This window comes from Elgaria multicarinata, chromosome 11 (genome assembly GCF_023053635.1).
Source record: "Elgaria multicarinata webbii isolate HBS135686 ecotype San Diego chromosome 11, rElgMul1.1.pri, whole genome shotgun sequence".
NCBI classification, from domain to species: domain Eukaryota; kingdom Metazoa; phylum Chordata; class Lepidosauria; order Squamata; family Anguidae; genus Elgaria; species Elgaria multicarinata.
In genome coordinates this window covers 47,891,738-47,906,655 of record NC_086181.1, presented here as the reverse complement: position 1 = coordinate 47,906,655, position 14,918 = coordinate 47,891,738, and the positions used below count along the sequence as shown (strand labels likewise).

General features: G+C 45.8%; 1 protein-coding gene across 2 annotated transcripts in view; it reads left to right on the top strand.

Moving 5' to 3' along the window:
* Window positions 1-14,810, top strand: part of INCA1 (inhibitor of CDK, cyclin A1 interacting protein 1) — a 222,711-nt gene extending 207,901 nt beyond the window's left edge. For both annotated transcript variants that reach the window (XM_063137542.1, XM_063137541.1), the window contains exons 3-6: window positions 3,130-3,172; window positions 7,825-8,036; window positions 10,597-10,768; window positions 14,234-14,810. In XM_063137542.1, the coding sequence (XP_062993612.1) occupies window positions 3,130-3,172; window positions 7,825-8,036; window positions 10,597-10,768; window positions 14,234-14,413 (607 nt within the window). In that variant the 3' untranslated portion in view covers window positions 14,414-14,810. The remainder of the gene's footprint in view (window positions 1-3,129; window positions 3,173-7,824; window positions 8,037-10,596; window positions 10,769-14,233) is intronic.
* The last annotated feature ends 108 nt before the right edge of the window (window positions 14,811-14,918 follow it).

Genomic DNA, 14,918 nt, shown 5'->3' with positions numbered 1-14,918 from the left:
GTTGCTTATTCCAACACATCTATAGGAAACCTACTGACTGCTGCATATACTTATATGTTTCCAGATTCCACTTGGAACAGTTCACAAATTCCATTGTCTACAACAGCCTTCCCCAGATGCTTCAAACCACAACTTCCATCAGCCCTGACAATTGGCCTTGCTGACTGGGGCTGATGGTAATTGTAATCCAAAACAACTGGAGGGTACCATGTTGTGGAAGACAGGTCTACAGCCAAACCCTAGGGTACAACCATATCTGCTCAGACTGGTTAAATAGAGGCCACGTGCAGATGTAACAATAATCCAGAATTGCTGAGAATTCCATTTTATGGCTAGTGAGCAACTTCACCCTTGCTTGGCTTCTCCCACAGCTGAGAAAGGTCAAACTAACTAGAAACGTGCATCTGAACCCAGACTCCTGGATTGTCACTCCCCTAATAAATCAGAGTCTGAAGCCACAGTTTGAAGATGGTCTTCTATTCCTAGTTTGTTAATGGAGTGACAACCCAAGGTCCTGGGTAAGACATAACAGAAAATGTTTGCTTCTTCATTAGTTTTTGGTTAGTTAGCTGCTGACAGAAGGAGACAAGGGTGTGTGTGGGGGGGGGGGGGTTGTGGGTGGGTGTGTTTGGGCAGCAGGTACCTGCAAGCTGCTTGTGAATGATAAGCCAGAATTCTCAGCCATTCTGGCTTATCATTACATCTGAACACAGCCAATGAGTCACAACTTAAGGATTTACATCAGACATTCCTTGAACTACAATACCCACCCAAGGAAGTGAAAAAGCAGATTGACACAGTCAGATTATTTTACTCCAAAATAGACCTAAAATGACAGGACGCCACTTGCTGTCACCAAAACCAATCAAATGTATCATCAATATGTTACAGCCCTTCCTGGACAATGACACGTCCCTCTCACAGGCCATGGATAGGAGGCTGGTACTTTCTTAAAGACAGCCCTGTAACCCAAAACCATTACTGACCAGCAGTAAGAGACCTTGAAAGACATTCAGGAAACAGACCCTGCAACAAACCCAGATGCTAACTTTGTCCCCGTATCTGCTATTCCCTACTATGTTCTATATAGGACAAACAGGCCAGTCTCTACTCAAAAGAATAAATTGATACAAGTCTGACAACAGCAATGACAGTATTCAAGAACTGGTGGAGGGACGTTACAGCCTCCCAGGACATGCCAACCACTAACCTTAAGGTGGCCATTCTTGAACAAAGGAACTTCAAGGGAGACCAGAATAAGAAACTGCTAAATTACACATCATTGAGGGACTCAATTCTAACTCCTCTTGCTTGAATTAGCTTACCCAATGTCAGAATGTTTTGCGTTATTGGCAACAACTGTTTTGTGAATGCCTAATGTTAGTAAAGTAATTATCACTGTCTGTACTTTCTGCATGAAGTCAACTCTATGGAGCGTCAGCACACAGGGGGAAATTGTGTTTGCTTACCGTTGCTCTCCAACCATGCGTTTGTCCCTCATTACTTCCTCTTTTGAAAGAAGATGTAAACAATGTGCACGGCTGTTTTGATCCCACTGCTTCTGCACACAGCAGGAGATAGCAGCAACTTCCATATTTAAAAATAAGTCTGACTTACTGGGGTGTTTTTTTGTCACACAAAGAAGGCTAGAAGAGGCGGGAGGCAGACGACATCGTGAAAGGGACCTGCAAAAATCTGTGAGTGCCCAGTAATGAGCATGCAATAAAACACTCAACTAATGGAGCTCTATATCTCAAAAGCTTATGCCAGAATAAATGTAAGGTGTCACAAGACCCTTCGTTGTTTTTGCTGTAACAGACAAGCAGGGCTACATCCTATAGAAGTATGGAGAGCAAGTAATACTGCCTAGTGATGTTCTGTCCAACAGGCAACAATCCTTACTTAGGTTGTGTGCGTATCTCACCTGCACTGCTGAACCCACAAACCTGGTACCAGGTGCTATATATGTTTGAAAACACGTGAGCATTGACTGCTGAAATCTCAGGGGCAATCCTCCCAGAGGTGTGGGCCCTCGGTTTAAGTGCCAGTATAATTCCTCGGCCATCACTGTGGTTAGCTGACACAAAGGACATATGCAAAATGAGAAGAGACTGAAAGAACTGGGCATGTTTAGCCTGGAGAAGAGAAGATTGAGGGGAGACATGAGAGCACTCTTAAAATACTTAAAAGGTTGTCCCACAGAGGAGGGCCAGGATCTCTTCTCGATCCTCCCAGAGTGCAGGACACGGAATAACGGGCTCAAGTGACAGGAAGCCAGATTCCAGCTGGACATCAGGAAAAACTTACTGACTGTTAGAGCAGTACAACAATGGAATCAGTTACCTAGGGAGGCTTATGGGCTCTCCCACCCTAGAGGACTTCAAGAGGCAGCTGGACAACCACCTGCCAGGTATGGTTGAAGGTGGATTCCTGCAAGGAGCGGGGCTTGGACTCGAACTATACTATTCTATGGGCTCATCTACACCAAGCAGGATATTCCACTCTGAAAGCGGTATATAAAAGGCAGGAGCCACACTACTGCTTTATAGTGGTATTGAAGCACACTGACCACTGTTGTGGCCCACTGACACATGTATGGTATGTTTTTAATCAGTTTTTAATGTGTATTTTATATCATGTTTTTATGCTGTTTGTTTTATACTTTGAATGGTTTTAGTTTTTGTGAACCGCCCAGGGAGCTTCAGCTATTGGGCGGTATAAAAATGCAATTAATAATAATAATAATAATAATAATAATAATAATAGCGGTATTGAAGCGCACTGACCACTGTTGTGGCCCACTGACACATGCCATATACCGCTTTCATACTGCTATATCCTGTTTGGTGTGGCTCCTGCCTTTTATATACCACTTTCAGAGTAGAATATCCTGCTTGGTGTAGATGAAAATAAGCAAACGTATGCAGGTGCATCTAATTTAGACCCGTCACAGAATTCAGCTTTTCTTTAATGAAAATTGGAGTGTGTATATTTTGCTTGTGCACATCCCTGTGCTTGCTGAGTGCCCATGGCTGCTAAAAGCAACCCCCTCCCTCTAGATACGAACTTAATAAATAAGGAAGTTTGAAGTAGAAGCCAGCAGTACTTAGCGGCACATTTATCTTTCAGCTTCCACTGGATGGAAGAATACCATGAAGCACCACCCCTGCTGGTAGGTTTTTTATGGATGGCAGGATGCTTTATTTGAAATTATTTGCTTTTCTCCTGTGGAACTAATACCCTATGTAAAAATAGGAAAATGCAAATAGAGTTTGTCCCGATTAGTAAGCTTAGCTCTGCCTGTGTGTTTCTTTGCAAACCTCATTTGCTCTCTGGAACCTGATCGCTTTCTGGGAGGGAGAATGCACCCAAAGCCTCACTTTACAGGGTAAGATAATTCTTTTACATGGAGAATCTCAGACACACGAGGTTTCACTAGCTTCAAGCCAAGTAATCCTATATCTCAGTTACACTGAAAATGTAGCAGCAGACCAGGGCCAGATCTACACCAAGCAGGACATAACACTTTGAAAGCGGTTTGAAAATGGTATGTGGAATGTGTCCTGGCCCCAACAGTTGTCAGTGTGCTTCAATACTGTTATAAAGCAATAGTGCAGATCCTGCCCGGGTACAATTGTTAGATCAAGGTTCTTCACCCAGGGACGAGATCCTATCAGCCGAGGAAGGAAGGGGGGAAGCAAGCACAGAACTCAGAAAATGGTGTAAAAAGGGTAGACACGCCCCCAGCACCCCTGGGAAAACTGCCAGGGGCTATGCCAGTATCGACAACCACATGCTGCCATACGGAGGAAGCCAGTAAACTCATGATGATGAGGAGTGAGGACACACCTTCTTCAGCAGACACCCTAGCATCACACAAAATGACACCGCAGTGCCCCCAGTTCACCAGCCCCAGTGGGGCAGCCTGAAGTAATAATGCTACTGCCAGTCCCTGTACCCAGTGGCTTCCCTACGGGCACGGGGTTGAATCCCCTTATGCTGCTCACCCTCCATTATGGAGCACAAAGGTAAAGAAGGGTAGCCTATGCAACACAGCACCTTCAGAACTCCCTGGGCAGGATGCCTGCTGAGATCACATACAGTCTGGTTTGGGACATGGGTTCAAGACCTACCTCTTTGCCAAGCACCCAAGAGCAACTGCAACAAAGGGGGCCTCCAAGGGCTTCACTGCATAGTGCAGGACATGGCATAAGTCTGCTCTTCCCCTGTTCTGCTGACAACCCTATTTCATTTCATCCCTTCCATTGGTGTATTTCTGTGGGTGGCGCAGGTACACTGGCATAGTGCTCCACCTGCTGCATACTTCATGTTCCGCTGGCAAAGTGGGGCTTTTACCAAAATGCACGGCTCCCTCAGCCAGTATAACCTGAGTATAGGATTGCTCTGCTAAATAAGTTTAATTTGCTTAAAAGTTGGGGTGAGGGTGAGGCAGAACCCAAATGGCATCCTCCTCCCACAAGTTAACATAGGAATCGAAATGGCCACCTCCTCCCATGAGGAGGCACAACACCCCCAGGGAAGTTCTCCTGCACAAGCCCCGCTGAAAAGAAGGGGAGCTGTGCAATGGCCTTTGCAAACAAGGGTCCAACGTTCCTGGCCCTACACTCATGGCAGCCATTTAGGGGAGGGGCATAAGCTCGAAGGCAGAGTGCCTGCAGGAATTCTCAGGTTCCATCCCTGGCCGGCATCTCCAGGCAAAACCCTGATCCGGCAGAAGAGCTGGGAAACCCCTCCCCCCTTTTCTCTCTCTGCCGGAGACCCTGGAGCGTTGCTGCTCATCAAACGAGGAGACAATACTGGACTAGATGGGCTGGATATAAGGCAGCTTCCTCTGGTCCCTCATAATCTCTTTTGCTTCCAATTTTATTGGGTGAGCATTGCAAGGTCTGGGCTTGGGAAGAGAACTTTCCTTTTAACATTCAGATGTACTGCTGCCCCCATCCCAAAGTGCAGTGGCAAGGGATTCCGCTCCCAGTACCCTAAAAGCCTTGTCTCTAGTGCACATGGAGGATAACGCCATCAATGGCTACGTACTTGTCATGATCGCCCGTGTATTCTCTCCGTTAATATGCCATATGCCTCTCCATGTCAGTTGTTGGGGAACAACGAGCAGGGTGGTGCTCTTGCGTCCAGGCCCTGTTTGTGGGTTCCTCACAGGCAGCTGGTTGGCCACCATCAGGGCCGGCGCTACCATAGAGGCCACTCAGGCGCCCGCCTAGAGTGCCCAGGTAAGGGGGCGCCGAACGCTGCACCTGGAAGCCGCTCTCCCACAGTGGCTCTGAGAGGGCGGCTTCCGGGTGCACCATTCCGAAGCTGCCCGCCCGCCCCAGCATCCTGGCTTTGCTTCAGCTGGGCGCCCACCCAGCCAAAATGACAGTGATGTCACCCTTCCCACCTTAGATAGCACCATTTCCCTCCTTCTCACCACCTGTTGGTTGAATATGGCTTAAGAAGGTGTTACACCGATAACTCCCAAATCTTAATCCTCTTCTGTTCACCTTATGAACAGTTTTCCTGGCTGCTCCCGTTACAGGAACGACACAAACCAATATGTACGGCATTTTCTCATGTTTTGGGTGTGTGTGACAGCAGTATTTAACACTCTCTTTTTTAACAGATGGGTTGCTTTGCAATTCTAGTCCAAATTTGGCAGCCCAGGTTTATGTTGCTTTCCCCCCTGACATTCCAGTGAACAGTGGGACACCCCCAGCAGCCTTTTGCACTTAAATCTATTTCTGGGAAGACAAGTCAGGAGTCTAACAGTCAACACTCCTGGGAACTAAGCCCATTTTCAGTGCCAGGGAGGGTTCCTTCTCTTCTTTGTTTTCTGTCCTCCACCAGCTGTGGATAAGTATATATGGACAATAAGATGATAATCTACTGAAACAGAAAGCTTTATTGAATTGACACTCCTCCCCCTCCTTAAATAAATGAATTCTCATGGGGGAAAGGAGGTGAATCTTGCTTTTAAAATAAAATAAAAAACATTTTTGTGAGCTGGAAAAAATTATTTGATCTGGTTTTTTTCTCCTCACTTTTACTCCTTTGGATTAATTATCTTCTGACATGCAGCATGGTGTGCATTTTCAAGTGTTATGATTTCTCCACACTTAGCTCACTGATGGTTGCTAATTAGGGATGCTCTTGGCTGAGTGGCGCTGAGCTCATTAGGTTGAGGGGGACTGATGGGTGAATTGGTGCAAGGAGAACCCTCCCCCGAACTCAGTTTTTCTCCCTCAGGAAAGGGGCAACTAGAGTCTCCTATGAGGGAACAAAGCCGTGGCCACAACCACCAGTGTCCTAAACATGCAGCCACTACTGCTCTCTGCAAATGATACATGTGCTCACAATACATACTCCGACTGCACAGAGGTGAAGGAAGCAACAGGTCAGTGAAAAAGAGCCTAGAGAAAGCCCTCACACAAGGGTCAGGCATCCAGAAACCTTCTTCTAACTGACCCAGGAGGGAAACGCTTCCTTGAAGATACAGCCAGAAGAGGCAAAAGAACTTCTGAAGTGGAGTGAGTGGAAAGGTCATTAGGAGGGTAATGAGGACGATCAGGGCTCTGGAAACAAAGCCCTATGAGGAGAGATGGAAAGAACTGGGCATGTTTAGCCTGGAGAAGAGAAGATTGAGGGGAGACATGAGAGCACTCTTCAAGTCCTTGACAGGTTGTCACACAGAGGAGGGCCAGGATGTGTTCTCGATCCTCCCAGTGTGCAGGACACGGAATAACGGGCTCAAGTTACAGGAAGCCAGATTCCGGCTGGACATCAGGAAAAACTTCCTGACTGTTAGAGCAGTATGACAATGGAACCTATGGCCTAGGGAGGTTGTGGGCTCTCCCACCCTAGAGGCATTCAAGAGGCAGCTGGTCAGCCATTTGTCAGGTATACTTTAAGGTGGATTCCTGCATTGAGCAGGGGGTTGGACTCGATGGCCTTATAGGCCCCTTCCAACTCTACTATTCTATGATTCTATGAACCAGAGGAGCTGTGAGGTACCTGGGGGTTGGGAGAAGAGAGATTCACTATTGCAAGTTCCTATTGCAAGTCTACTCAGAAATAAATCCAACTGAGTTTGATGGGGCTTACTCCCAAATTACTAAGTAAAGGATTGCAGACATAATTTCACATGTTAAACTAGTCCAGCCTTCCACAAACTGATGCACTCCGGACGTAGCGAACTACAACTTGCAGAATACTGGGATTTGTAGTCCCACACATCTGAAGGCCTAGCTAGTGTATTATATATTTATTTTAAATAGAACGCTTTTAGAATAGGGTTGAAATCTTAGTTGATTAACCATCTGAGTTTTAGTTGATTGCTCATTGATTAATTAATATCAGAAAAAAATTCTCATGAAAAAAGCATAATGTCTTTTTTAGTTTTTTAAGACAATGCACAGATGTGTCACAGCAAATGTCACATTAGAAGAGGCTCCCCTCCCCTTTCATCACACAAAGGAATCCCTCTTTTACGATGGAACTTCTTGCCACTTGCAATTTTGATAAGTACTTCTAATAAAAAACAATTGTTGTTGTTGTTGTTGTTTTGCAAATGTGCAGACTGACTAAGGGCACCTTCTTAATTGATTAAACTTTAGAGAAACCAATTGTAGGTGCTACAACATTCCAGGAATGGATGGTTTGTAAAACCCTCTGCCCAGCCCGGGTTGTAACTGAAGACATACCTCTGTCTTCATCCATCTTTACTATCATCATTGCTGTTGTCATCATCGTCATGAAAAGTAATGTCAGTTTACGAATCAATGCCAAACTCTTGCTTTCTTTACATTTCAGACATCTGGCTGCGTAGCACAAAGACCTGCTGGGGCTGAGAAAGGCTCCTTCCCTTGGCCGACGATTTCAACCCTGCAGAAACTTCCATCACCCAAGGAACTCTGCCAAAGGAAGAAAAAGGGGCCAAAACAGAAAAAGGTTGATGGTGTCAGGGCCTTGTCGGTTCTATATCATCTGGAGGAGCTGAAGAAGAGGCAAAGCAGCATAGATGAGTAGGAAACCAACTTTTCATAATGAATGGGAAACTCAGGACACAGGCTGCCTGCTTGTGAGGAGGTTTGGGGTGGAAATGGAAGGGGGTTGCATTTGCAGAGTCCTGTTGAATAAAGGGTCTCAGCTCGCTGTTGTGTTCTCATGTATAGATAACCTCAAACATTTGCTAACAAAAAAGATTCATATGTATACTACGGAACTGAAGCAGTTGGCTAAAGTCTTGGCTGCAGAAAAGTGGAGAACTCTGCATTCAAAGGGTATCTTCAGTCGGGCGTTTTTTTCATGCGATCATCATGGTTTGGTCACTGGTTTTCCTGCGAGCTTTACACAACGCTGTCACCATGCAGTTGTTGACTCATGCTGTATAAAGAACCCATTTAAATCCCAAAAAGAATCCAGAACAGGAATAAGCGATAAATAATGGGAGAAAATGCCCCGACTGAAGGTGCTCAAAGTCCGCACAGACCAAGAGGCCCTGGCAATGTTACCAGCCTCGAAAGGACTGGACTGGAAATGGTATTTCTGGTAGATGAGTAGCCAGATTCCTCCCTTTTACTCTCTCTTCTCCCGCTGCCCCCGCCCTGCCCCCACCCACACTGCCTTTGTCTTCACAACATATTCCACAGATGTAGAAATAGTTGCAATTCTGATACATGCATTGAGCAGGGGGTTGGACTCGATGGCCTTAGAGGACCCTTCCAACCCTACTATTCTATGATTCTATGATCAGTTACAGAAGTGCAATTCCAAGCCACTTTATATTTATTTATTTATCATTCCACTTTTCTGCCAGCAATGGGGCTCAGGGCAGCTAAAAATAAAAATAAAATACAGGTTAAAAACTAAATTGTAACTAAACCAGATCCATAAATATACAATTAAAACACAACAATAAAACAAATACCATCCATTTAACATTTAACATGTCCAGTTCAATAAAGGTACAGGAATTTCAGACAGAGCGATGGCCCAACAATAGTCTGACTCTATGGAAAGGAGGACCGGGCTTCTGTATCTTTAACAGTTGTATTGAAAAAGTAATTTCAGTAGGAGTTATTTGTATGCATGCAGCACCTGGTGAAATTCCCTCTTTATCACAACAGTTAAAGCTACAGGAGCCCTGCCCTCTTTTGTATCTGGTCAAGAGGACAGAGTCCCTGCAGCTTTAACTGTTGTGATGAAGAGGGAATTTCACCAGGTGCTGCATGCATACAAATAACTCCTACTTAAATTCCCATTTCAATACAAGAGGAGCCCGGTCCTCTTTTTCATATGGTCACCCTACCTAACAATTCCAAACTGCCTGATTTAATATGGCTGCCTTACTTTAGAGTACATGATGAACATTCCTTACAAAAAACTTTTGAGGCACACAGCACTGGCTACTTGTGTACCTGAAGAAATGCAGTCTGCACCTTACCCAGAATACGCATATCTGTATATCGGATATGGCTGCCATCGAAATTCACCCCCAGGCCATGCTGGAGTTGTGGTTAAGGCCCATTCTGTTCTCCTTAATTCCTGTTGCAGGCACTGTTAGACCTCTCACAGCAAACAATGCTTTAACTCTGTGGAATACAGATCCTATTATACTTAAGAACGCAGCAATAGCTTTGGGCTGAGAAAGAGGGAACAGGCAGGATGGAAAAGTTAAACTGCTTTTAAAAGCTCAATGCTTGCTAAATGGAGGCGGGTCATATGAACACAGCTCTCATTGGTCCATCTGGCCCAGACTTGTCAATGTTAATCGGCTGCAACTCTCCAGGAACTCAGGAACAGAGAGGCCTCCCCCTATCCCTTGCTACCTGAGGTCTTTTCCTGGAGAATGAGGCCAAGCTCTTCCTGTAGGAATTGTTGGGAAGAGGTGGAGGTGGCTACGGGGACAGTAGCAGTCTCGCTGAAGTTCACCACTGTTGTGGTTAAAGGTCCTCTGAATGTGTTGGACTACGGCCCCTATCATCCCCCAGTCATTATTGGCATATCTGGAGTGGCCCAGATTGAGGAAGGCTGGTCTAGATGCACTTACGTGGCATTGTACTGTTGGGGAGCGCTTTGTTTCTGAAAATTTAACTTTAGAGAAATACATAAAACAGTGCAGGTACAAAAGAAAGGATTGTGTTGTTTATCTTCAGCTATTACATGGCATCTGACCAATAAATGTTGTTATTTATCATTATCTTTTGCCTATATATTCCATTTTGTTTTTGTAAATTAATTTGGATACTCTGCTGAAGGGCGGTAATATACAGATTTTAAGTAGCCAGGCAAGCAAAGTTCCCGCGACATTTGTATGAGTAGCATTCATTACTGCAACAGATACAGTAGCAGGGAGTGGCAACTGCATTTTCCCCAAGGACAAAACATTTCAGATTGAATACTGAGAATATGTTACCCTGCAACCAAAAGCCCTCCCTTGAGGAAACATGTTTGGATCTCATGCATCAGCTGAGTAATAATAACCAAGCAACGATCACGTTGGGGTGGGAGGAATCATGCAGAAAGCCTTAAATGCCAGCATTCCTGTTTTTGCAACTGCTAAAACCCACTTTCTATTTAAAGGCTAAAGAAGGCTAAATGGGGTGTGTCGGAACCCCAACCATTCTATGAAGGGGCTGCTGCCCCCCTCACAAAAGCACCGTGTCCTGAAGGTTCACTGAGCCCATCCTCTGTGCTGGGGACAGACGAATTCTGTGAAGAGCTCTCTGTCTTCAACGGACCCTGTCATACACAGGTAAGCTGGATTTATGAAGCAATGGGCAGGTGGAGAAAAATCATCCAGGCAAGCCCCTTTGCGCATGGGAAACAGGCTGTGATGCGGACATAGTGTTTGCTAATGCTGCCTTCAATTGGGGAGGGGAACCCTGCCTGCTCCGCCAAGTATTTGTGACCCGAACAGAATCAAGGACAACAACTTTTTTCTCTCTCAGGATGCCCAGTGGCCAGCTTCTTTGGAGGTAGTGGAAGAGCCGTCCAGGCACAGCAGTCTCATTCATCCTTCCACTCATGTGAGCAGCTTTATACTGAGAGAGACCAATAGGCCGGGAACAGTTTGTCAATGGAATAGCCAAGGCCAGGAAATGGAGAGTGAGGCGGCTTTGAGCCAACCAGGATCCAGTTAGAGCCGCCTGAGGAATACTAGAGAGAAGTCAACAAGTGAAAAGTTTCCCCTGCTTCCTTTTGCATGTGATCCTACAACTCCCAGAATCCCATAGCCAGCATGACTGTCTGCCTGTGGGAATGCTGGGAGTTGTAAGCCTTTTTTTTTTGTCTAAACACATAGGATGGCTAAAGAAAAAAAAAAGATTTCTGCCCCTAGATTTGAAGAATGTGGATCCTCCTGGCTGTGCAGGTGCCAGTTGCATTCACTCTGCTTTGTTTTGGGCAATAACTATCAGTGAGGATATCTGGATGTATATTTATTTATTTATTTACAATATGTATATACTGCTCCATATCTAAAATAGATTTCAGAGCAGTGAATGTAGGAATAAAACAGTAAAAAGATTAAAACAGCAAATTAAAATTGTCCAATTCAAAACAAAGTTCAGAGGAGGGCAAGCAGGGATGATCAGAGGTCTTGAAACAAAGCCCTATGAAGAGAGACTGAAAGAACTGGGCATGTTTAGCCTGGAGAAGAGAAGATTGAGGGGAGACATGAGAGCACTCTTCAAATACTTAAAAAGTTGTCACACAGAGGAGGGCTAGGATCACTTCACGATCTTCCCAGAGTGCAGGACACGGAATAACGGGCTCTAACTTGGAAGCCAGATTCCGGCCGGACATCAGGAAAAACTTCCAGTATTCGAGGCAGTAAGTCTAACTAACTTCTAACACAGACTTAGAATCATAGAATCATAGAATAGCAGAGTTGGAAGGGGCCTACAAGGCCATTGAGTCCAACCCCCTGCTCAATGCAGGAATCTACCCTAAAGCATCCCTGACAAAAGGTTGTCCAGCTGCCTCTTGAATGCCTCTAGTGTGGGAGAGCCCACAACCTCCTTAGGTAACTGATTCCATTGTCGCACTGCTCTAACAGTCAGGAAGTTTTTCCTGATGTCCAGTCGGAATCTGGCTTCCTTTAACTTGAGCCCGTTATTCCGTGTCCTGCACTCTGGGAGGATCGAGAAGAGATCCTGGACCTCCCCCGTCTTCCATGATTTTGCAAAGATAATAGACAAAGGTTCTGAGAGTTCTTCTGCTAGCTCCTTCATTACTCTAGGATGCAGTTCATCAGACCCTGGAGATTTAAACTCATTCAAGGAAATTAGGTGTTCTTTGACCATTTGTTTATCAATCTCAAACTGCAATCCTGCCCCCTCAACTTCTGCTTCACTTTTTCCAGGGGGGTCATAGACCCGCTTTTGGGAGAAGACCGAGGCAATGTAGGAATTGAGCACTTCAGCCTTTTCTTTGTCGTCTGTTATCAATTTGCCACCCTCATTAAGCAGTTGAACCACCATTTCTTTCCTCTGTCTTTTACTACTCACGTATCTGAAGAAAGCCTTTTTATTGCTTTTAGCATCCCTCGCTAATCTCAGCTCATTCACAGCTTTAGCCTTCCTGACGCCATTTCGGCACTTCTGCGCCACTTGTCTGTACTCTTCTTTTCAGCTTCATGGGATGACCCTGGGTTCTAGTATTTTGAGAGAGGGAGAAAAATTTCTCCCCATCCACGTTCTCCATACCATGCCGAATTTTGTACACCTCTATCATGTCTCCCCTTAGCCTTCTTTTTTTCCAAGCTAAACAAGAACTGTACACAGTATTCTAGTGTGGTCACACCATAGATGTGTATAAAGGCAGTAGGATACTGGCAGTTTTATTCTTAATTCCTTTTCTTATCAAGCCTAACATGGAGTTTGCCTTCTTTACAGTGGCCGCATACTGAGTGGACATTTTCATCGAGCTGTCCACCGCAACCCCACGATCTCTTTCTTGTTCGGTCACCACCAGCTCAGATCCCATTAGGTTATACTTGAAGTTGGGCTCCCCCCCCCCCCCAACGTGCATCACATAGTGGTTGAAGAGAGACAGAGAGGTGCCTAGCAGTTATAGAATCTATGGGTGGGTTCAGAGAGCCCATTCCTCTGTGTCTGTTGCACTTTTCCTGTGAGTGATGGCTGCAGAGTCCAGTGTTCATAGATGACGACATTCCTCTGTAGATGCATTACTTGGTGACTGCAAAAACTCAACACTTCTTGGGAAAGCCTGATTATCTGGGTTTCTCTAATGAGGTACGAGTGAGGAGGTTGTTTGATGGGGTTCTTCGTGTGGAAAACTATCCATCAGCCTTCCCCAACCTGAGGCCCTCCTGGGGCATTGGTCTACCAGTCACATAATGCCCCCAGCCAGCCAGCTATGATGGCTGCAGCATTATGGGAGTTGTACTGCTCTGGAGGGCACCAGTTTGGGAAGGCTGGCAGAGTGCAGGACATGGAATAACGGGCTCAAGTTACAGGAAGCCAAATTCCTTGTGGACATCAAGAAAAACTTCCTGACTGTTAGAGCAGTACAACAATAGAACCAGTGACCTAGGGAGGTTGCGGGCTCTCCCACACTAGAGGCCTTCAAGAGGCAGCTGGACAACCCTCTGTCAGGGATGCTTTAGGGTGGATTCCTGCATTGAGCAGGGGGTTGGACTCGATGGCTTTATAGGCCCCTTCCAACTCTACTATTCTACGATTCTATGTGTCTTGTGGGACTGAGTTCAATGGGGAGTTGCTGGTTTGCCGTTCCCTTCTGTCATTGTAGAAGATGGGTCAGACCAAAGGCCCACCTAGTTCTTCATCCTGTCTCGCCCACTCTCCAATCAAATGCCTCCAGAAGGCCCACAAGCGAGACATGAAGGCTGTAGCCCCAACCGTACTGTGCTGCCCCCTCCCATCAGCTTTTACTGAGGCATCTACTGCTTCTGAAGAGGAAGGCTCCGTAGAGCCATACTGATGAACAGCTGTGCTTCGTCGTCCCCCCCACAAATTTGTCTAATCCCCCTTTAAAGCCATCTGAGCCCGTGACCACGGCCACATCTTGTGACACTGAATTCCATACGGTAGTTATGCATGGTGTGCGTGAAGACAGACTATTTTGTCTGGCCTGGATCAGCTGCCTACCCATCTGTTTCACTGGATGGCCATTCTAGTAGTATGAGGGAGGGAGGCCAAGTTTTCTCTGGTAAACTCTTAACTTTCCATTTCAGCTCCTGTATCCAGAGTGGAACCCCACCATGAGAGAGCAGCTGGCCATCCCTCAAGAAAGTCCCATTATCTCCTACATGATGGCTACGCAGGATAGGAATCAAGGTGTCGCAGTGGGATGCTGGCTGGAGGAGGAGGAAGAAGAGGACTTTTGGGGATGCAGGATGCAGTCAGAGGAATGATCCAGAAGATGCAACCAGTTGCATGTAAAAAAAAAACAACCCTTCCTCAAATTGCTATAGGTCAGTGTAGTGCAAGAGAGGGGTCCGGCCTGCTGTTGAGCCTACGAGGCAAAAATGGGGGAATCAGAAGTGTGTATGTAGGCACATTTATATACAGGAGACCAGCCCAGTTTGAATCTTACCTGTTGCTGGTCTACCTGTCCTTTGATAGTTTATTATTGCATTTGTGCAATGATACTGTGGCCTTTTTATCTACTTGGCTTACCCACACATACACACAGTGCCTTTCTCCCTCTTTGAGCTGTCAGTAAACCGTCTGCTGTAGGCTGCAAAAAAGAAAAAGGGGTGGGTGGGTGGAAAAGCCAATACCCTGGGAAATTTCAGGAGTGTTTCCATAGTAATGCTGCACCAATGGAAGAGGAGAGCGGGCTCTGCCTGTATCTACTTTGCCATTCCCCTTCCATCCCTACATAACGTGGGTGTGTGCTGTGTAGTTATCAAACAT